Raw genomic sequence first — 23,320 nt, forward strand, 5'->3', positions numbered from 1 at the left:
GTTAGCATCTGCAAATTCAATGTTTTTTTTTTTTTTTAAGTTAAAAGCTTACTTTTCAGCTCTATACCTGATGGCATCTAGTTCTATCAGCATGGGTACAGACTCGTTCATGTAGTCCCATAATGTTCATGGAGTCCCATAATGACACTACGTAGTAGCCTGGCCAAGCAAGTTAGGTTTGAATGTGGCTAGAGGAAGATGAATAAAAGTGAGAATAAGAGGCGAGGAGAACAGAGAGGCATTATAAGGATATTTACTCTTTGACTGAAAGAAATGAGAAAGCACTAGAAGGGTTTCATCAGAGTTGTGGTATGACCTGACTTTAAAAGCATAAATTTTGGCTGTGTGGGCAAAATATAAAAGAGGGAGCAGTCAAAGAGATCATTTAGGAGGCATAGTCCAAATGGTGGTGGTTTAGACCAGAGTGAGAGATAGCAGTAGAAGCCAATAAAGTGTTCTGATACTGTACATAACTTAAAGGTGAAGCTAACAGGATTAGTTCCACAGAAAGGAGACTAAAACTAATTTTATTAGAGTTTAACACTTTTGGTTTTAGACTTTTGTCCCTAGGCATAGTAGCACATGCAACTCATATTAGTTATCTGAGCCTCAGGGTGAAAAAGTTTCTGATCCTTGTCTGAAAACATATTTTGATAGAAAAGAGGAGAAAACAGTGATGTTGGGCAACTAAGATAGTGAAAAGAATGCAGGATTGGTAGAAAAGCACAGAAAAATGAGCCTTTTCATTTACCAATTATTTATTGGGCATCCCTCTTTGTACTTTTTGAGGGAAGGAGAAGAGAGTAAATTTTTATTTTATTTTATTTTATTTTATTTTTTGAGACGGAGTCTCACTCTGTCCCCCAGGCTGGAGTGCAGTGGCACAATCTCGGCTCATTACAAGCTCCGCCTCCTGGGTTTACGCCATTCTCCTGCCTCAGCCTCCCAAGTAGCTGGGACTACAGGCACCCGCCACCATGCATGGCTAATTTTTTGTATTTTTAGTAGAGACGGGGTTTCACCATGTTAGCCAGGATGGTCTTGATCTCCTGACCTCATGATCCACCCACCTCATCCTCCCAAAGTGCTGGGATTACAGGCATGAACCACCATGCCTGGCCAAGAACATGATATTTTAAAGCAACATGATGTGGCAACAATGGAGGGAAGTATTTAGTTGAAGACTGATGGTTTGAATGTGTCCTCCAAATTTCATGTGTTGAAAACTTAGTCTCCAAATTGGAGGTGGTGTCTTTGGGAGGTAATTAAGATTAAATAAGGTGATCAGGGTGGGGACCCCATGATGGGACTGATGGATTTAACAGGAGAGGAAGAGAGACCTGAACTAGATGCTCACTCTATCTCACCATGTGATGCCTCTCACCATGTCATGAGACAGCAGGAAAGCCCTCACCAGATGCCCAGTGCCATGCTCTTGCACTTTCCAGCCTTCAGAACCATGAGCTAAATAAATGTCTATTCTTTATAAATTACCTAGTAAGTGATATTCTGTCACAGAAACAGAAAATGGACTAAGACCAAGTGCTATTTCTGTTGGTAAAGTAATGAGTCATTAAAAAGGGTCATGACATATCTTCTTTTTCCATAAATCTTGTCTCACAAGAAAAGAATCATTGAATGAAGAAGTCATTGCTTTCATACAGTTCTACTCCCCATTTGGAAACTAAATCTTGGATTTGCAGATTTTTATCCCACAGCATAATGAATATGATGATCTTAAATCTACTGTTAACAGTTTAAAACCATTATTTGGGTCATAAAGAGGAAGCAGTCACTGAGAATTCAGTCTATATATTTTTTCTTTTTTCTTGTTTTTGAAGAGACCTTTTTCACTGACAGGATCTCATTCTGTCACCCAGGCTGCAGTGCAGTGACATGATCCTAGCTCACTGAAGCCTCGAACTCCTTGACTCAAGTCATCCTGCGACCTCAGCACTTGAGGCACATGCCATCCTGCCCAGCTAAATTTTTTTAGAGATGGGGTCTTGCTACATTGCCCAGGCTGGTCTCAAACTCCTGACTGGCCTCAAATGATCCTCCTACTTTGGCCTCCCAAGGTGCAGAGATTTCAGGCCCAACCCACTGCACCAGGCCCAGTCTATATTTCTTAATAATGAATTATTTGCCTTCCCCTGTGAAATCTCTGACATAGCAAGAATACCAAACCAATGAGTAGTAGTAGTGTCTTCATCTGCCCAGATAACATCTATTATTCAATCACCAGATACAATTCTCCTGAAATGGAACCAAGGGACCCTAGCACAAGTAAAATTAAGATGATGAGTAAGAAAACAGATTCAATGACAAAGCAGGACACAAGACAACAAACAGTTGGTGGAAACTGGATTCCATGACCATAATAGTAAAATATCTAAACAAACAGACTTCCTGGGAAAAAATTATTTGGGGTCATCAGAAGCAAGGAAATGGAACAGATGGAGCAAACTGGAATGTCTGTTCCGTTGAAATGTTTATTTTTTTTTTCTGAGACTGATGCAAAGTAACACTGCTAAAGTAACACTGATTCTCAGCAACCAGTCTTAGCCACTAAATTGACTAACAGACTTGGCATCCATAAAAATCTATTAAATAAATATATTTAGCATTGATTGAGGGTCCAATTATCTGAAAAAATACAATAATTTTCTCCAAAGTCTGGCTAGCCCATGCATTACTGGTGGAAGAGAAGTGGATTTTGCAGAGCAAGACAAAGCTGCCACTTGGTTACATTGATCTTCAACGTTTCACCAGTTTGTGAAGCAAAATATGCCTTTTGATGGCTGTGAATTACCCTTTTGTGATCAATAGTGGAATTTATAAGGTCCTTTTCCATTTACCTTAAATTTTCACTTTGAATGGCAAAAGCACACCTTATCCTAGAGTATCCAATAGTTACTACTTACCCCAAGTCCCAGGAAAGCCAAAAATAGGGCTACATGCCTCTTATGTCTAGTAGAAAGGATGATTATAGAAATGTGCTTAACCACACTTAAGAAAATGGGCTAAACTTACACCATTAAAAATCTCATGAGGATTTCATCAGAATAATAGAAAAAGCTCATCACAAACATACACACAGAAATGATAGTACTTTGCCCTTCCACATATTTTACTACCTTGGTGAATAACAGACGGGCTAATATGGGAGGCATATGTGAAATATTTATGAAGAGCAAAGTAATTGAGATAATAAGCTCATAAAACAATAATTTTCCCTACTATATTCAACAGCATGTGCAAAAATGAGAATTTTCTTCATAATAAAATGCACCAGCAGAAGCTACCGATGAAATAATAAAAGAGAAGCAGAAAAATATAAGTTAGAGTTCCCTTCGACACATTAAAAAGTATTTAGGGGAAAAAGTAGTTGCAAAAAGAGTCTTGTGGGTATATTTTGCTGTTGCTATTTCTTGTAAGAAGACCTTGAATTTGTATTATCTTCCTCTCAAAGAGTTTAGACATAGGTTGCTCCTTTGAATGTCCCTATGAAGGGGGTAGATGAAACAAAGTTGTTCTATTAACTTCCATGATGATGTCCATGGGGTACATAGTAGATGACTATTTTATACTAGAACTTGAGGATTTTCCATGCAGCTATCTTTTGCAGACTCTGTCCTCCTTACCTAGGCAAGATATACCTAATTTTTAAGAAATTAGAATGCAATGGGCAAGTCGACTCTAAGAGTGCACTCCAAAGCATAGCATTACATCAAGTTCCATAAGAGGACAGGGAACATCAGAGTAGGTTTCAGATACAAACTTAAGAGGGGGTATTTGAATCCCAGGCCTTAGTTCTCCTAGACTTATCCCTGTGACACATTATTCCTCTTCAATTGCTAAAATTTCATTTTTAGCATGCACAGAAAGAATACAACTTGATCCTGGAAAAGATAAAGAGATTAGTTAAAATGTCAAAGGCAGCATGCCTGAATGGGAGCTCACAACCTGAGTCAGTTCTCTTGGCAAGGGTAGTTGATGGTCATTGTCACAATGTGGCTTGAGAAGCAAAAGCCCACCTGTCTGAAAATAAGGCTGCCCATAGGCTTCATGTTTGCTGGTTATTTCTTTAGTTTAAAAGATTATTTCCTTCTTGAAACTTCCATTGGTTTCCTGATTCTTTGAAATGCAAACATTTATATGATAATTCAGGAAATATTTATAGACAGTCTATTCCATGACCAGCACTAGGGATAAAATAATGAAACAGATAAGTAAAACCCCTGCATATTTTCTAGTCAAGGGTATAGGATGCTACACCAAAAATAATAATAAGCAAGAAAAAAGGCAGCAACAACTGGGCTAGGCTGAGTTTCAAAACTGGGTGATGTGACAGTAACTGATTGGCTATTATTTTAAATTAAGTGGCCTGATGACTACCTCTTTGAGGTAACATTTCAGATGTGGATGACAAGGAGGAGCCAGACATGAGTAGATCAGAGGGAAGAGCATTCCTAGAGAGGCAAAGGCTACTGCAAAGGCAGAAAGTTGAGAAACAGATTTGCTGTATTTGAGAACAAAAGCAAAAAGAAGGAAAAAAAATTTGGAATGAGGTGAACACAAAAAGGGGGACATGGTCCAAATTACGATGGGATTTATAAGCCAGAATAAAGAGTTAGAGCACACAGGGAAGCCATTGGAAGTGCATATGTAGGTGACTTGTATTTTAAAATACTCTCACTGCTGTATAGAGAATATATTGCAAAAAAAAAAAGCAAGAGTGGAAACAGACAGACCAGTGGTGCAGCTCTTGCAATGATCAGGAGAAACATCATGGTGGGTTGCCCCAGGGTGGTAGATGCAAAGAGAACTGGTTAGACGTAAATCTAGAGGTGAGTGAAACTGATGATAGGTTTGACATGGGGCAGGGTCGAAACAAAAAGGAATGAAACATACATTTTAGATTTTTTGTTTGGGCAATTGGCCAGATGGCAAAACCATTCACTGAGGAAAGGAAAGCTAAATGGAGGCAGGTTAGGGAATCAAGAGTTCAGCTTTGGCCACTGATTTTGAAGTGGCTTTTAAACGTACACACAAAGATGTCAAGTAGGCAGTTGGATACAAAAGGCTGCAGAAAAAGCACATATTGAATGACCTAGAGTGCTCTCCTAGGTTTCCAGTAACCCATTTTGAATCTCACTTTGCCTTTCCCTTTCTCTTACCTTACCTACATTTGATGAAGCTGGAATTAGATACAATATATGGAAATAATTTTTCTAATTAAAGTATTTATAAATAATAAAGCCCTCACATTTGGAATTATGATTATGACCACTTTCCATCAAGTATTTATCTGGCACATACTGTGTTACCAATTTCTTCACTGTAGCAGTTTCAGGAAATGCATATGACACCGTACCTGCCCTCAGAGATACTATAGCTTTTAATGGGCTCGTATTGTAAAGAAAATTGAACCTGATCCTAATAAGAAGAAGAAAAAAATCTCCAAAAGAGTTAGCATGTTGCATGACTCCAGTGTAACTTGAGGTAGCCACACAAACTTGACTTCATAGATTTTCTTACATACCTAGCCAAGCAATCGATGTAAAATTGAGGGGCTGTAGATTCCCTGGTGGTGGACCTGCTGATAGACTTCAGTGCCCCAAGTATAGTGAATGCTCCCCCACTGAATGCCATATAATCTCAAATTTCATAAATAGTTGCTCCTGTTTAAGGGAATTAATAGGAATTTTGCCTAGGTAAAATGAAAATGTAGGGGTCAATTATATATCCATTATCAAGCATGGACATTTAAACATGAAGCCAGTTTATCTGCAGGTTAACTTTGAGATATGCTCTTAAAGAATGGGACAGATGGCTGGTCAATTTGATCTGGGCTGTGATCAAGTACCCCAGAGGATCAGCTCCTACTGGTCAGAGTATATACAAATAGACAGGCCAAGGGGTTGTATGAGAGAGATCTTAAATGTAATGGAACACCATCTCTTTAACCGATTCTCTCGGCTACATGGTTTCAGTCCATAGAGAATGGGGCTCCTTGCTTTTGTTCTCATTCAGTGAAAAGAAAAAGCATTAAGGGTGAAATATATATAACTTATCTGTACCTAGATTTCTCATGAAATAAAACTTTACCAACAACAAGTTAATAGCTAAGAACTGTATCTAGGAAAACTGAGTGCCATAAAAAGAATGAATATACATATCCATACTATATAATATGGCTAGGGAGTACTTTAGTTTCCTATGACTGGTGTGAGGAATTAGCACAAACTGGGTGTCTTAAAACAATAGAAATTTATTCTCTCTCAGTTATGGAGGCTGAAAGTCTGAAAGGAAAGCATCAGCAGGGCCACACCATAACACTGTTGTCACTATTTGTCATTAACAAGGGCACCATCCCTTTGGAATATCTTTTCTGAGACCCGTTATGAAACTGAAGCTCTTAGCAACCCAGCCCTTACTAGTGTTTTTACTGAGGTTATCCACTTGAACAATGAAAATATATCAAACCAGTCTCTAAGGCAGTGGAGTTCACAGATGACGCACGGACTATATAAGGCTCATCCCTGTATAGACAGAACAAAACTAATTAAGGTACTGAAAACAGTAAATAATTTAGTAACCTATAAAAATTGCAGTGAGCTTTTGATTTTGCACATTGTATTTAAACCAGTTTATAGATTACCAAAGCTAATTTTCAACCCACAAGTGACTTCCTTCAACAATGATTATACTTACAAATTCCCCGCCAAGAGGTATAACATTAGTGGAGGTATGTTCCAGGTTGCAAACTAATTTGGAGCAGAACATATTTAGAAATTGACCTACAATAGCATTTTAACCATTTAGCACTTTCCAAAGCCAAATTAAAATGAGTTTTTAATTTAATTTTATTTTTTTTCACATTTTTTATTTCCATGGGTTTTTGGGGAATAGATGGTATTTGGTTACATGAGTAAGTTCTTTAGTGGTGATTTGTGAGATTTTGGTGCACCCATCACCTGGGTAGTATACACTGAACTCCAATTTGTAGTCTTTTATCCCTCACCTCCTTCCCACCCTTCCCCCTGAGTCCCCAAAGTCCATTGTATCCTTCATGCTATTACCTTTGTGTCCCACTTGACTAACTTTGAGTTTTCTGTCCCACTTTGTTTTCCAGCCTCTGCAAGCACGTATGTGCCAACGGTGTGCAATGGGCGGGAAGTCCTCGACTCCACCACCTCATCTCTGTGATTGTGAATTGCAGTTCAGTTCTTGTGTTTTTAGACTGTTAGACAAAAGTGCTCACGTGCAGCTCCAGAATATGGAAACAGAGCAAAAGAACAACCCTAGTACCTTTTTTTAGAAACAGTACGATAAATTATTTTTGAGGACTGTATATAGTGATGTGCTAGAACTTTCTAGGCTGAGTCTAGTGCCCCTATTATTAACAATTCCCCCAGAACATGGAAATAACCATTGTTTACAGAGCTGAGCATTGGTGACAGGGTCTGACATGGTCAGTCTACTAAAAAAAAACAAAAAAAAAAACCAAAAAAAAAAACAAAAGAAAAAAACAAAAATACGGTGGCAATATTATGTAACCTTTTTTCCTATGAAGTTTTTTGTAGGTCCTTGTTGTAACTAATTTAGGATGAGTTTCTATGTTGTATATTAAAGTTACATTATGTGTAACAGATTGATTTTCTCAGCACAAAATAAAAAGCATCTGTATTAATGTAAAGACACTGAGAATAAAACCTTCAAGGTTTTCCAGCATGGTGGATAATGGTTTGTTCTTTTTGAATAACTCAAGGTAATTTGAATATGACTTCAAATCTTTTCTACATTTAATATTAGAAGAAACTGTCTGACTGTGCTTCTGTTCCCATCTATACATACTTCAAACTCAAGTTGTTACTCTGCTGAAGAGTTGTGAGCAGGTTCAGACTTCTCTATGGTCCACAATGATCAGAAATTGACTGGTAGCAACACCATATATATCAGACCATTTCAGTGACAATACACATTTTGGTTTTCTAAAGCCACATCTGGGGGGCAGCCGAGAATTGCCCAGATAGAGATATAAGACAATGAGAGAGTTGCTATGTTCAGAATATAGAGACTGTGGCTGCCAGGGAAGATTTGATGGCTCTCATTTCCAAAAACAACCTTAATTACTATGAAATTGGCAGAATATCTCCTTATTCCATTAGAAAATCACTCTCACCATTCACTGCTGAATGAGGCAATAAAATGCAGGATATCTTATTTTCTAATTTTTTTTTCAGTAGCCATGCTCAGGCACATCGGCTTGTCACTAAACTTTAATATTTTATTAACCTACGTAAGGGAGTGAACAGGGAAAGCATGGATAAGCTAAAACTGGCTTATTCTTACTAAATACTGTCCTATTTTTATCAACCTTTTACTCACAAATCATTTATGAATGTAGGAAAATTTGCTGAGAATATATGTGTCAGATCCTGTGCCAGGGGCCATGGCTAGGGAGTGCTTTAGTTTCCTATGGCTGGTATAAGGAATTAGCACAAACTGGGTGTCTTAAAACAATAGAAATTTATTCTTGCACAGTTATGGAGGCTGAAAGTCTGAAAGGAAAGTGTCAGCATCAGCAGGGCCACACTCTCTCAGAAGCTCTAGTGGAGGATTCATTCCATGCCTCTTCTAGCTTCTGGTGGTTGCCAGCTTCCTTGGCTTGTGGCCACATCACTCCAATCCCTGCCTCCATCTTCACATCACCTTCTCCTCTGTGTCAGTTTTGTCCTCTGTGTCTCTTACAAGGACACTAGTCATTTGATTTAGGGCCAATCTAGGTAGATACTATAGGATGAGTTCATCTCGGGAGATGAAAAAAGGCACGGCCCTTTTTTCAAATAAATTAACATTCTCAAGTTCCAGGGATTAAGATGTGGACATATCATTTTAGGGGCCACTTTTTATCCCACAACAGAAAAAAGAATGAATAAGTTGTAGTGCCTGCCTCTAAGAAGCTTAAAGACTGGAAAATATTATGATGAGAGGACGTTTGTGACACAAGGAAGACAGTGAGAGGAAAGATGAGGAGAATCAGGATATGAAGTATCCACAGGCTAAACAGTCGAGGCCTGAATAATCAAACATAATTATACTATTTTAAAATGCCTGAAAATCTGAAAATAAGTAACAGGTACACAAAAAGCCAACAGGACTGGCTTTGGAGGAAATAAAAGAGTCAGATGTTAGAAATTCTTCTTTTTCTTCTGGATGCATTTGAATCAGCAACCTAATCAAGCAATCCAAAACTCACCAGATGCTCAAAGACAATAGTGTTCACCAGTGTCTAATTCCCATATTCAAATAAGAACCTGTAATCTGGGGAGGGGAGCTTAGATTGGATAATAGATTCAACAGCACTAAATGACAAAAATGAATTCTGCTGTGACTGAAACTGGCAGGAGTGCTAGATAAGTGTGTTAAGAATGAGCATTGCTCAGGATAAAGGCTGAGGCAAGGCTGATGGGAGATAAACTCAGTGCTCTGATGGAATGTGACAGTCTGAAGAAGGCAATATCAGATGGGTTGTGCAGAGACATGGCTGATGCCTCAAACAATCAAACTGATTATGTATCTTTTCAAACAAGACAATTAGGCGTGTATATAAATCTTCAGAAAACTGTGTTTTTGAGAGGGCTGGGTTTTGATCTATGCCCACTGTATTTCATGCCCTGAAGATATAATTTCATGCATTAACTGACAGCTCTTGTCATTTTCTTTTTCCTTGCCACAAGCTTTGTTTCCAATTGGAAGTGCATCATCTAACATGTGATCTTTGGAAATATTTTTTAAAATATTCAACATATGTATGAAAAATAGCAGCTACAAAATCTTTTACATAAGCTATTTCAAGCAAATAAGTTTTTGGTTGATTTTTTGCTCCAGTAACATTTCATCAGTTCACAATATGAAACTGGTTGAGCCAGTCCATCATTGCAAAAAACTTCCTGAATTTAAGAAAGCCAAGCAAAATGATATATCCCACTCATTAAAAAAAATATCAAGGTGACATCAGGAATATGGCAGAATAGGAAGCTCCTGCTTCTCCCTCTACCCACGAATCTACAAAAAAAAAAAAAAAAGCATCTATTCACAGATCAATTCCCTCTGAGAGAAAGTTAGATACCAGCTGAGAGACTCCTACCCACCAGGCAACTGAGAAAACACCCACATCAAACAAGTAGGCACACTCAGACACAGAGTCTCCCCAGGCACTGCGCCATAAAATCTTGAACGGAATCCCCAACACCCAGCTTCTCCCTGTGGAGAGGAGGATTTGGACCCACATATAACATCCTAACTCTAAGAATTCCCTTGGCTTGACACTTAATTCACCAATTCTGGGAGCAGAAGGGATTAGACATAAAAGTCTCGCTAGACCACAGTGAAAAAGCATCAGTGTTACGCAAGCAGGCAAGCACTTCCAGTGGCTTCATGCCCCAGGAGAGGTGCAGAAAGAGGCTTTAAAAATGTAGCCCTTTGTCTCCCTGGAAGGGACACATTCTCCCAGTGTTTAATTGGCAGCCTGACTTGTAACTAACTTGCTTCAGGGAGTTAAAGAACAAATAACGCACTGGCAGTCTGAGAAGCAGATCAGCATTTCTTAAGGTTTCCCCTCAGTTCACACCAGCAATAACTCCAGGTCTATTAATCTATCCTGGAAGGAATTTGTTCACACACCGAGCACCCCAACTTTTACAGCTTTCACCCAAGGGACTACATCCTAAACCTTCCAGCTCTGGGAGGAGAGGGGACTGGCATATATGTTTCTGTGGACCAGAGGAAAAAGGCAGTGTTTTATACAAGTATGCAAACATTTCCAGAGCCTTGGTCCCACAGGAGCAGTGCAGAGAAGGGGCTTAAACTCAGCCCTGTTTCTCTCAAGAAGGAGTTTATAGCATACTTTTCCAGTGGCTACTTGGCAGCCTGGCTTCCAACTAACTTGCATCAGGGAGTTAAGGAGGCAGATAAATATTAACCCACCACCAGCCTGAGAAGCAGATTGGCTCTTCTGGAGTCTTCTCTCCAAGTTCACCACAGTGATAACTCCAGTTCTATTAATTTTTCCTGGAAGGAGCTTGTCCATGCATTGAGTGTCCCACTTTTATAGCTTCTATCCAAGGTACTGCATCCTAAACATCCTACCTCTGGGAGCAGAGGGTACTAAGTATATGTGAGTCTACCTAGACCAAAGAAAAAACTGGCAATTTTATATACATGTGTAAGCACTTACAGGGGCTTCATTCCCTAGAAGCAATGCAGAGAAGGGGCTCTAAGCAGGCGGCTCTTTGTTTCTTCCTGGAAGGGGTTTATGCCTTTCACTGAGTGCCCCAGCTTTTACAGCTACCACCCAAAGGATTCCATTCTAAACCTCTTAGCTATGGAAAAAAAGGGACTAGGCATATTCAAGATTCCACAGATCACAGAATAAAGAGGTGTTTTTAAGTGAGCATGCAAATACTTCCAGGGGCTACATCTCCCTGGAGCAATGCAGAAAAGAGTGAGAACATACAGCTTCCATTTCCTCTTCAGAAGGGGCTTACGGCACACAGTGACAGTGGCTACTTAATGGCCTGGCTTCTAATGAACTTGCACTGGGGAGTTAACAGGGAAAAAAAAACAGAGTAGCCCTCAGCAACAACCAGAGCCAAAGCCTGAAACTTCATATGCCTTTCCTCTAGCTCACCCAATAATAAATCCAGGTCTACTCATTCTTCTTGGAAGGAGTTTGGTCATGCACCAAGTGCCACAACTTCTATATCCCACTCAAGTGACTGTCTCCTTAATGATCCAGCTCTAGGAGCCAATGGGGCTTTGCATTTATGAGTGGTCCTAGACCACAGAAAAGAAAATGGTCAATATACAATGGGCCTACTTTCAGCAGCTATCTCCCCAGAATCAGAGAGTGCAGCCTGAATATGAGTTCAAGCATTTGCCACAGATCCTCTCCCTGGCTTACTGCAGAAAGAGTGGGAGATAAATATCCATGCCCAGCTTCACAGTGAAGAGAGAAAAAACTAGAACATATATTCAAATTCAACACCCCAACCTTTCCAGCTACATCTAGGGAGTCTGGATTCTAACTTACTTGTCTCAGAGTACTGACAGGATATGACATATCCTAAGCTCCAGGGGCCACCAAAAACACCGATAGCAGCCTGGACAGACACATAGTTTTGAGAGGTAACTTAATATCTCTGGCTAGATGGACTGGTGAGGTACTTCTACAAGAAGCCAATCTGACACAACTTGGAGAGGTAGTTGTTTTATCTCATGTGCAGATACCAACAGAGAGGGTCAAGAAAACAAAGTAAAGGTGAACATATCCTAAATAAAAAAACAAGATACATCTGAAACTGACCCAAGTGAAGTGGACATATGTGATTTACCCACTGAGAGAATTCAAAATAATGGTCATAAAGATGCTCATTGATGACAGGAGAACAATGCAAGAACAAACTGAGAATTTCAACAAACAGAAAATATTAAAAATTACCAAACAGAAATCAGCAGAGCTGAGGAATACTACAGCTGAATTGAAAAAATTCAATAGAGGGATTCAATAGCAAAATAGATCAAGCAGAAGAAAGGATCAGCGAGAATTTGCACAATCTGAGGAGCAAAAAGAAAAAAAAATGAAAAAGAGTGAAGATAGGTTGAGAGACTATGGGGACACCATCAAGTGTAAGAACATGCAGATTATTGGTGCACCCAAAGGAGAAGAGACAGAAAAAGGGAAAGAAAACATATTCAAAGAAATAATGGGAGAAAACTTCCCAAGCCTGGGACAACAAATAGAAATATAGATCCAGTAAGTCCAAAGGATACCAAATAAACTAATCCAAAGAAACCCACACTGAGACACATTATAATCAAAAGTTGAACACAATATATTTTAAAATAACTTAAAAAGTATAATTGGATTATTTGTGACTAAAAGGATAAATGCTTGAGGGGATGGATACCCCCATTCTCCATGATGTGCTTATTTTACATTTCATGCCTGTATCAAAACATCTCATATACCCCATAAATATATATATATCTACTATGTACCCACAAAAATTGAAAATAAAATAAAAGTTAAAGACAAAAACAGAGTGCTGAAAGCAGCAAAGGAAAAGAGAATTGTTACATACAAGGGAAACTCCTCCAGATTATCAGGGGATTTTTTTTTTTAGCACAAATCTTGCAGACTAGAAGGGAGTAGAATGATATTCAAAATGCAGGGAAAAAAATTCAAAAATATGCTACTCAGCAATCTTATCTTTCAAAAATGACAGGGTGATAAAGACTTTCTAAGACAAAAGCTAAGAGTTTCTCACCATTAGAGCTGCCTTACAAGAAATGCTAATAGGAGTTCTCCCAGGTGAAGGAAGAGGATGTTAATTAGTAACATGAAAAAAATATGAAAGTATAAAACTCATTGGTAAAGATACGTCCATTGTAAAATTCAAAACCCTCTAATACTGTAATAATGGTGGGTAAACAATTATATCTCTAGTATAAAAATTAAAAGGCAAAACTATTAAAAATTACTAAAGCCACAATTTTTTAAAGATAAAAACTTTTTAAAAATGCAATTTATGATATCAAAAGCATAAAAGTTGGTAGAAGGGGAAGTAAAAGTGTATACAATCAAATTTATACATTATCAGCTTAAAATGCACCATTATAAGATGTTTTATAAAATCCTCAGGGTAACCACAAAGCAAAAGTCTCTAATAGATAAACGAAGCCAAAAGAAAGGATCCAAAGCATACCATTATAAAAGTCCTCAAATCACAAGGGAATAAAGTAATAGAGGATGAAAGGAACAAAGAACCTACAAAACAATGAACAAAATGGTACTAGTAAGTTGTTATCTATCAGTAATTACTTTGAATGGAAATGGATTAAATTCTCCAATAAAAAGGCATAGAGTGGCCGAATGGATTAAAAAAAAAATAAGACCCAAGTATATGCTGCCCACAAGAAATTCACTTCACCTTAAAAGAATACTCATAAATTGAAAATGAAGGAATGGAAAAAGATATTCCAAATAAATGGAAACAAAAAGAGAGCAGTGGTAGCTATACTTATTTCAGACAAAATGAACTTTAGGTTAAAAATTGGAAAAAGAGAAAAAGAAGGTCATTATATATTGATGAAGGCATAAATTCATCAAGAGGATATAACAATTATATATGCACCCAACATCAGAGCACCTAAATATATATATATATTTATTTATTTATTTATATATAAAGCAAGCATTAAGAGATCTAAAGGGAGACATAGATTGCAACACAATAATAGTAGATGTCAATACCACACTTTCAACATCAAACAGGTAATCCAAAAAGAAAATCAATAAGGAAACATTGGACTTGAACTACACTTTAGACCAAATGGACTGAAAGACATATACAGAACACTTCATCCAACAGCAACAGAATATACATTCTTACCAAGTGCACATGGAACACTGATCTTACGGGTCATATTCTAGGCTAGATTATATATTAGGCCAAAAAACGTGTCTTGACAAAAGATACTTCAAGTATCTTTTCTGACCAAAATAGTATGGAACTAACAATCAATAACAGGAAGAATCACAGAATTGTAACAAATATGTGGAAATTAAACAATATGCTCCTGAACAATTATTGGGTCAAAGAAGCATTTAAAAGGGAAATTAAAAAATACCTTGAGGCCCAATGCAGTGGCTCATGCCTGTAATCCTAGCACTTTGGGAGGCCGAGGCAGGCAGATAGCTTGAGCTCAGGAGTTCAAGACCAGCCTGGGCAATGTGGTGAAACCCCACGTCTACAAAAAATACAAAAACAGCTGGGTGTGATGGTGTGCATCTGTGGTCCCAGCTACGTGGGAGGCTGAAGTGGAAGGATCGCTTGAGCCCAGGGGGTGGGGTTGTAGTGAGCGGAGACTGCAACACTGTACTCCAGCCTGGATGACAGAGTGAGACTCTATCTCAAAAATAATAATAGTAAAGAAATAAAAATATATCTTGAGACAAACAAATATGGAAACACAATATACCAAAACATAAGGGATGCAGCAAAAGCAGTTCTAAGAGGGAATTTTGTAACAATGAACACCTATATCAAAAAAGAAAAAAGATCTCAAATAAACAACCATGTTACACTTCAAGGAACTTAAAAACAAAACAAAACAAAACAAAACAAAACAAAAAAAGCCCTAAGCCCAAAGTTAGCAGAAGGAAGACAATAACAAACATTGAGAAGAAATAAATTAAACAGAGACTAGAAAAACAGTAGAAAAAATTTAGGAAAGCTAAACAAAACTGGCAAACCCTTACTTAGGCTAAGAAAAAATAGATAAGACTCAAATAAATAAAATCAGAAATAAAAGAGGAAACCTTAAAACTGGTAACACAGAATACAACTGATCTTAAGAGGCTACTATGAACAATTAGACATGAACAAATAGAACAATCTAGAAGAAATGAATAAATTCCTGGAAACATATAACCTTCCGAGACTATATCACAAAGAAATTTGAAACCCAAACAGACCAATAATGAGTAAAGAGATTGAACCAGTAATTTAAAATCTATCATCAAAGTCCAGAACCAGATGGTTTCACAACCATATTCTACCAAACATTTAAAGAATTAAGTTTGAGTTCTTTCTCAAACTCTTACAAGAAAACAGAACAAGAGGGAATATTTCCAAACTCTATACTATAAAGCCAGCATTATCCTAATACTAAAGCTGGAGAAGGACACTACAAAAAAAAGAAAACTACAGGCCAATATGACTGAAGAACACAGATGCAAAAATACTCAACAAAATACTAGCAAACCATATTCGACAATATATTAAAAAGATATTTCACTATGATCAAGTAGAATTTATCCCTGGAATGCAAGACTGGCTTAAAGTATGCAAATCAATAAATGTGATTCACTATATTAACAGAATAAAGGACAAAAACCATATGATCATCTCAACAGATGCTGGAAAAAAATTAGAGATTTAAAAAATGTTCCTCAACACAATAAAAGCCATGTATGACAAGCTCACAGCTAACATCATACTCAACAATGAAAAAGTAAAAGGCTTTTTCTTTGTGATGAGGAAAAAGACAAAGATGCCCACTCTCAATACTTCTGTTCAACATAGTACTGGAAAATGCTAGTCAGAGCAATTATGCAAAAGAAAGAAAAGGCATCTAAACAGGAAAGGATGAAGTGAAAGTATCTCTATTTGCAGACGAAATGATCTTACATATAGAAAATCCTAAAGACTCCACCAAAAAAACTGTTAGAACTGATAAATGAATTCAGTGAAGTTGCAGGATACAAAATCAACTTACGAAAATCAGTAGTGTTTCTATATACTAATAATGAATTATCTAAAAAAGAAATTAAGAAAATAATTCTATTTACAATACCATGAAAAATGTGAAATACTTAGGAGTAAATTTAGCCAAAGAAGTAAAGGATGTTCATACTGAAAACTATAGAACATTGATGAAAAAAATTGAGGATGACACAAATAAATGGAAAGATATTCTGTGTTCATGGATTATAAAAATATTGTTAAAATGTTCATACTATCCAAAGTGATTTACAGATTTGATGCAATCCCCACTAAAATTCCAATGTCATTCTTCACAGAAATAGTAAAAAACAATTCTAAAATTTGTATGAAACCACAAAAGACTGAATATCCAAAGAAATCTTGACCAAAAAGAACAAAGTTGGAGTAATCACTCTACACGATTTCAAAATATAGCACAAAGCTATAGTAATCAAAATGGCATGGTATTGGCATAAAAACAGGCACATCAACCAATGGATTAATATATAGAGACTATTAACAGAAATAAGATCACACACCTCCAGTCTTTTACTTTTCAACAGAAGTGCCAATAACACACCATGAAGAAAGGACAGTCTCTTCAATAAATGGTGTAGGGAAACCTGGATATCCACATGCAGAAAAATGAAATTAGGTTCTTATCTCACCTCTTATACAAGAATCAACTTAAAATAGATAAAAAACATAAATTTAAGACCTGAAACTGTAAAACTACTAGAAGAAAGCATGACGGGAAAGCTCCTTGACACTGGTCTGAGCAGTGATTTCTTGGATATAATCTCAAAAATATAGGCAATGAAAGTAAAAATAGACAAATTGTATTGCATCAAATTAAAAGCTTCTCCACAGCAAAGGTAACAATACAGTGAAGAGATAAACCACAGATTAGAAGCAAATATTTGCAAATTATTCATTGAATAGAGGTTAACATCCAAAATATGCAAGCAATTCAAACTACTCAAGAAGAAAATAACTCTATTACAGAATGGACAAAGGATTTGAATAGACATTTCTCAAAAGAAGACCTACAAATGGACAATATACTCAATATCTCAAATTATAAGAGAAATGTAAATTAAAATCACAATGAAATATCACCTCACACCTGTTGGCTTGGCTACTAGCAAAAAGATGAAAGAGAAGTGTTGGTAAGGATGTGAAGAAAAGGGGAACTTTGGTAGTATTGTAAATTAGTATAGCCATTTTGCAAAACAGTATGGAGGGTACTCAAAAAATGAAAATTAGAATTACCATATAATCCAGCAGTCCCACACTGGGTATATGCCCAAAGGAAATGAAATCAGTATGTCAAAGAGATATTTGCACTTCCATGTTTATTGCAGCACTATTCACAATAGCCACAATATGTAAACAACCTAAGTGCCCATCAATGGATAAATGGATTTTTAAAATGTGATACATACGCGCGCACACACACACACACACACACAAATGAAATACTATTCAGCCTGTTTTAAAAGACGGAAAATTCTATCATTTGTGACAACATGGATACACCTACAACTTTATGTTAAGTGAAATAAGGCAAGCAAAAAGAGACAAATACCATAGATTTCACTTATATGTGAAATCTAAAATAGTCAAACTTATAGAGGCAGGGAGTAGAATGGTTGTCCCCACAGGCTAGAGTGGGGGTGAACCAGAAAGGAGAGAAATTGGTCAACAAGTAGAAAGTTTCAGTTAGATAGAAGTTCTGATGTTCTATTGCACAGAACGGTGACTACAGTATACTTAATAATAACGTATTGTATATTTCAAAATGGGTAAAAGAGATTTTAATGATTCTCACCACCAAAAATGATAAACATTTGAGGTGATGGGTAAACTAATTAGCCTGCTTTGATCATTCCAAAATGTATACATGTTTCAAAACATCACATTGTACCCCATAACTATATGCAATTGTTTTTTGTAAGTTAACAAGAAACTTAAAAAAGATCAAAACCTTACTACATGTTTGATTTTCTATGGTATTTTTGAGTATTTACAGCTTCTGAGGTGCTCCATTTTCCTGTCCAGTTTAAATATTAGATTTTCCAGCCTGCTCATGTTTATCACGGTAAAATAAAATGGTTCCTATTTTTAAACTGTGAGGCCAGCTGGCTTGTAGACCACACATAGGAGAGATTAAGAGAGTGGTTGAGAAAGGAGGTAATTTAGCCAGTGTACCTTCACAGTCTTTGGTTCTGCGCTTTCTCTCAGCAATCCTCGCTTTATTCACCCACCCACCATGATAGCTTTAGGCCCCAGAGCTCTTTAGTCAAGCGCTGTGAGCATGGAGAAGCCAAGCAAAGTGAGGTGCCAGGAAGATGGAACACCAGCATGGATTATAACCACAGCTCTACAAAGGCAAAGCCTATGAACAAGGCAATTATCACTCCTGCTCTGTGATAGGTTTACATCTGCATAATTCCCACTGGTTTAATGCTTTTATTTGAAAAGCAATCAAAGGTAATCTGAAATCAGTCATCTAAGATAAAGAAAATATTGCCCCTCTAAGCCAAATTTACCAATATCCACACGCATCATTAATAAGATGAAGAAAACTTCAGCAAATTAAAAGCCTTACTGGGACCATTTGTTCAAGGAAATTGATCTGTTTCTTGAAGCACCAGTCACTAAAGGAATTCTAAGTGTCTTTCGCAGCTTAATCAGTCTTAAAATAGGATTGTTGGCAAATGTATAAGGATTGAGGTGTGCCCTGACTAAACAAATGCAAACAAAGAGACTGTCTTCAGTGCTGGGGCTGGAAAACCTATGCTGAAGCTACTTTCATGCATCAACATTCCATACTTCCATATGGTTACTTTAAATGAATCTGCATTTAAGACTGAGTATCTCCAAATTCAGTTACTTTACCAATGAAGATTATCTAAACCCCAATGAGAAAAGGCTTTTAAATCAATCTTGCTAATTTACTTTTAACCAATTCACTGGCTTTAATTTTATCCTTTGCAACTCAGGAGAGTATCTGGCTTTGTATTGGGTAAGTGATTAAATCATCAAGTGCACGTGATGAGTTATTTTCTTTTTGAACAACTCTGAAGACTTGACAAACTTTTTAGGTGCTAAGCTTCTAAAGGGAAAAGAACCTGTGTGCAAACAGATTCTTCTGAATAGTCTGTGGTAGATTACAGTGATCTAAACCAGGGGTCAGCAAACTATAACCATTAGGCCAAATCCTAGCCTATCACCTGTTTTTGTAAGACCTGAGAGCTAAGAAGGCTTTTACATTTTTAAATAGTTAGAAAGACATCAAAAGATTTCATGACACATGAAATTTAACTGAAACTCAAATTTCAGTGTCCATAAATAAAGTTTTATTGGAATGCAGCCACGCCCATCCATTTACATTTTGTATGTGGTTGCTTTCATACTACAATGGCAGAGTTGAGTAAATGCAATAGAGCCCACATGCCCTGCAAAGCCAAAACTATGTACTATCTGACCCTTTACAAAAAAAATGTTTGCTGGGCTCTGATCTAGACAAGTGTAATCATAATAGCGAATAATATCAATTATAATAGTAAATATAATTCTCTTTTCAATTATTCATTCCCATCTTAAAGTTTTACTTCATTTATGATTCTAAAAGGAACTCATGTAAAAATGTTAAAATAAAAGTAAAATCCAGCAAGAGAATAATCTGTAGCCAGTTAGTATGAAGGTGAATTCCATTTTAGCTTCCAACGAATGAGTCGGGTGTTGAGATTTCTAAAAGTTTACTCCTCTAAGGACATTTTCTTTGTGGCAAACTCAGTTTAGAAGTTGGGCCTGTCAACTGCAATCATATTCATGATTACTATAAATAGATATGAGGGAGGTTTAGTTTCTCTGAAGATCAACTCTACATACTCTTAGTGTACAAAGATAAACGTGAGCAGTACACTCACTTTAAACATGGCTAATCAAGTCATCTTCTCACAGCAAACCCCAGAGAAATTTATTTCTATGAGGAAGAGAGAAATTATGTACACATTAGCCTCCCATTAGAAATAAAACCATGTGCCACAGGAAGTAGTTCTATTGACAGACATCAAGTGAGAGTTGGCAAGATGGGTCTTGAAGAAGCAGTCAATCATGACCCACCTGGGGACCTGGAGACCCCAGATGCTAAAGACTGGACCCAAGTAATTCTTCCACATAATCAATTTAAACAACCTTTTTTCTTTGGGAAGAAAATAAGGCCAGACATCTACACAAAAATACTATGAAATATTTTTAATCCTAGAAAGGATGTGATTACCAGTAACTAAAGAGGGGAAAAGTCAACAATAATGAAATTCAGGTTTTTTAATTCAGTGAACACATATCAAAATGCTCAATGTTGTTAAATGACATAATATAATTTATCCACAGAAGACATGTTCTCATCCATTGGAAAATTGATTTAAATACGTTTTGACGAGTGCTAAGAGATGTTATAGGCAACAGCTGACTTAATGAAGTAGTTAAGGCTTCAAAATTGTGCCTTTTAGAAAAATAACAAATAATTTCTTCTACCACTTAGGGGGGAAAAGGAACAAGTGTCAATCAAAAGTCACAGAAACATGATTAACTTGTTTATTCCTTTCAACATTTCACTGAGCTTTGCAAAGGCCAGGCATAAAACTAAAGGAAATTTTATAGACAGGATTGGTCTAAATATTTTCCCCATAATATTCTTTCTGTCATACTTCTTCAGTGCTTGAAATAAAATGACAAACCACTGGAATCCAAGGGAAAAAAATCACCTCCTTCCCAAAGATGGGACTGTGCTGACAAAATATATTTAATATCTAAAATTAGAAATAAAATAAATTCTCCAATATCAACTACATTTTCGGAGAGTTCATTAAAATTTAAGGCATTTTTGACATGTCAGAGATTTTAGTCCAGTGACAGGAGAAGAAAGAAGCTACCTGGGAGAAAATCCCAATTATCTCTATGGCTTGGAACATACATATTGAACACAGTGGAAGATGAGGAGAAAGGTGACAGGTGGCTGTGGAAGTTTTCTCACTCTGTCCAGTCTATACAGCTTTGCCAGGGTTCCTCTGAAAGGGTTCATTTCAAATGTATTTTCACTCTTCTGTTTAAATTTTGATCAAAATGCAGAAATGCTCATAAGCACTCTGTTGGCAGGATAAAAATGAAGAATGCCAACATAATGTCTTCTTTATAAGAACATTCAAGAAATTAAATGCAAAAAAAAGGTTTATGCAAAGTGACACCCTCCCTGAATCCCACAGCAAACAATGACAACCTCACCTATACTCATATGTGCAACAGCAGAGATATACACAAAACATTCATTCAATAATAACAGAATGGTCTAGTGTATTACCAATCAGCCAAATAAACACAATTATTCATTTTTCTCCCATTTTCCACAAAAATAAAGACACCACCTTCAGACACAAAAGTTACAAGTCATACTTCATTGGACTGCTTGGGGCAAATCATTTCCCTACATATATGCCCTGCCTCTCTCAGCCAATCACAACTATTTTTTTAAATCTGCATTAAGGTCTATAAAGATTACTGTTTATTGGAAACAAATAAGAGCACCTTAGATCAGCAATGGCCAGGAAACCCCCCTCTTTCCCAGTTTTAAATCAATTAAGGTTTACACGAAATTGGTCAAATCCAACTTCATTCATTCTTCCTTCAACAAATAATATCCAAGTCGTGCTAATACCAGTAGCCCACCATAGAAAATATCACAATTATCTGGATCACTTTTGAATAAGAACAATAATTCTTTCATAACTGCTTATGAAATAACCACATTCTTATTATGAATACAATTATATGTAATTTTTCAAAACTGAATTCCTGCCTTATTGGATTATTTTTTTAAAAAGTTTCTGAGAAAGTCAACATCCTCAAAGTCTTGCAGCAGAAAAATAACCATATAACCTCTGGTGCTTGACAAAGAGCAAAAGTCCCACTGACATTTTCTGGAGACCATGAAATTACCCCAGTATTTCATACAATCATCTGTACTTATAGACAAACCATCTCACTTTCTTCTTCATGATTTTGCCAGTGATTTGATTGACAAGCTTTCCTATTTACTTTAATTATACTTCTAGCACTACATAAACTGTTTTAAGTCATTTGACTTCTATGATACTAGCAGCTAGTTTGCATTAATGGAGAATTAGGGCTTCTCGTTACCTTTCTTACTTTTTGTTTTTTAGATTCCTTCAAACTTTCAGTCAAGCCCTTCTTACCAGCTCCAACGAGGATGGAATTTCAAAGGCAATTATAAATCTAGATAACCCAAGCACATGCTAACTCTTCCTGAAATTTAAATCAAGAGAAGATACCCTATGGAAAAATGAAAAATTTATTGTCTTCATTGCTCACCATTTTTTAGTAGAAAAGCTGTTTTAAGGTCAGGAAAATAAATAATGGGAAAAATATACCTTAAAAAAATTTTAATTTTCCCCAAAATATAAACAAAGAAAAAACATAAATTGGATCATAATGCATATGCTCACATGTGCCTTCCAAATCACACTTGTTATGTAGACATCATAAAGAATAAAAGTTACCCATTAATTATATGGCATGCATCAGCAGTGCATTGGTGGGCTTAAACTTGGTTTTCAGTTATGTGTATATACAGATAAATCTCTTCCTGAGTTGAGCTTCATCTTCAGTTGAGACCCAAATCATTTGCTTTCCTTTATTTGGCAAGGTACTTGACCATGTGATAAGGCAATCAAATGTTTCAATCTCCTTCCCTTTTCAGCGGCATGGCCCTCCTCTGTGAGATCACCAATGTGACAGGTATGAGGACAGACCCTAAAATATGGTCCTGTAAAACTAGAGCAGGTTTCTTTGTTCATTAGTCTCAAGGCTACAGCACTGTCTCTTCATATATTTGGGGATCTTGAGGTTTTCAGTTGAACAGATTCAAAATGGTCTTCTTTTTCCTAAGAAAAAATATT

At 36.7% G+C, this 23,320-nt stretch overlaps 2 protein-coding genes across 14 annotated transcripts in view; one reads left to right on the forward strand and one right to left on the reverse strand.

Annotated features, from left to right (window-relative positions):
* GRM3 (glutamate metabotropic receptor 3) overlaps window positions 1–7,747 on the forward strand; it is a 220,901-nt gene extending 213,154 nt beyond the window's left edge. For all 3 annotated transcript variants that reach the window (XM_034964356.3, XM_003822736.5, XM_034964355.3), the window contains one exon: window positions 7,139–7,747. In XM_034964356.3, the coding sequence (XP_034820247.1) occupies window positions 7,139–7,253 (115 nt within the window). In that variant the 3' untranslated portion in view covers window positions 7,254–7,747. The remainder of the gene's footprint in view (window positions 1–7,138) is intronic.
* ELAPOR2 (endosome-lysosome associated apoptosis and autophagy regulator family member 2) overlaps window positions 1–23,320 on the reverse strand; it is a 266,632-nt gene that overhangs the window by 64,045 nt on the left and 179,267 nt on the right. For 3 of the 11 annotated variants that reach the window (XM_055114606.2, XM_034964347.3, XM_055114605.1), the window contains one exon: window positions 20,929–23,305. The exons of the other annotated variants lie outside the window; for them this stretch is intronic. In XM_055114606.2, coding sequence (XP_054970581.1) covers window positions 23,246–23,305 — 60 coding nt within the window. In that variant the 3' untranslated portion in view covers window positions 20,929–23,245. Of the gene's footprint in view, window positions 1–20,928; window positions 23,306–23,320 lie in introns of those variants that run through there. 11 annotated transcript variants of the gene reach the window in all.

Source organism: Pan paniscus, chromosome 6 (assembly GCF_029289425.2).
Source record: "Pan paniscus chromosome 6, NHGRI_mPanPan1-v2.0_pri, whole genome shotgun sequence".
NCBI lineage: Eukaryota > Metazoa > Chordata > Mammalia > Primates > Hominidae > Pan > Pan paniscus.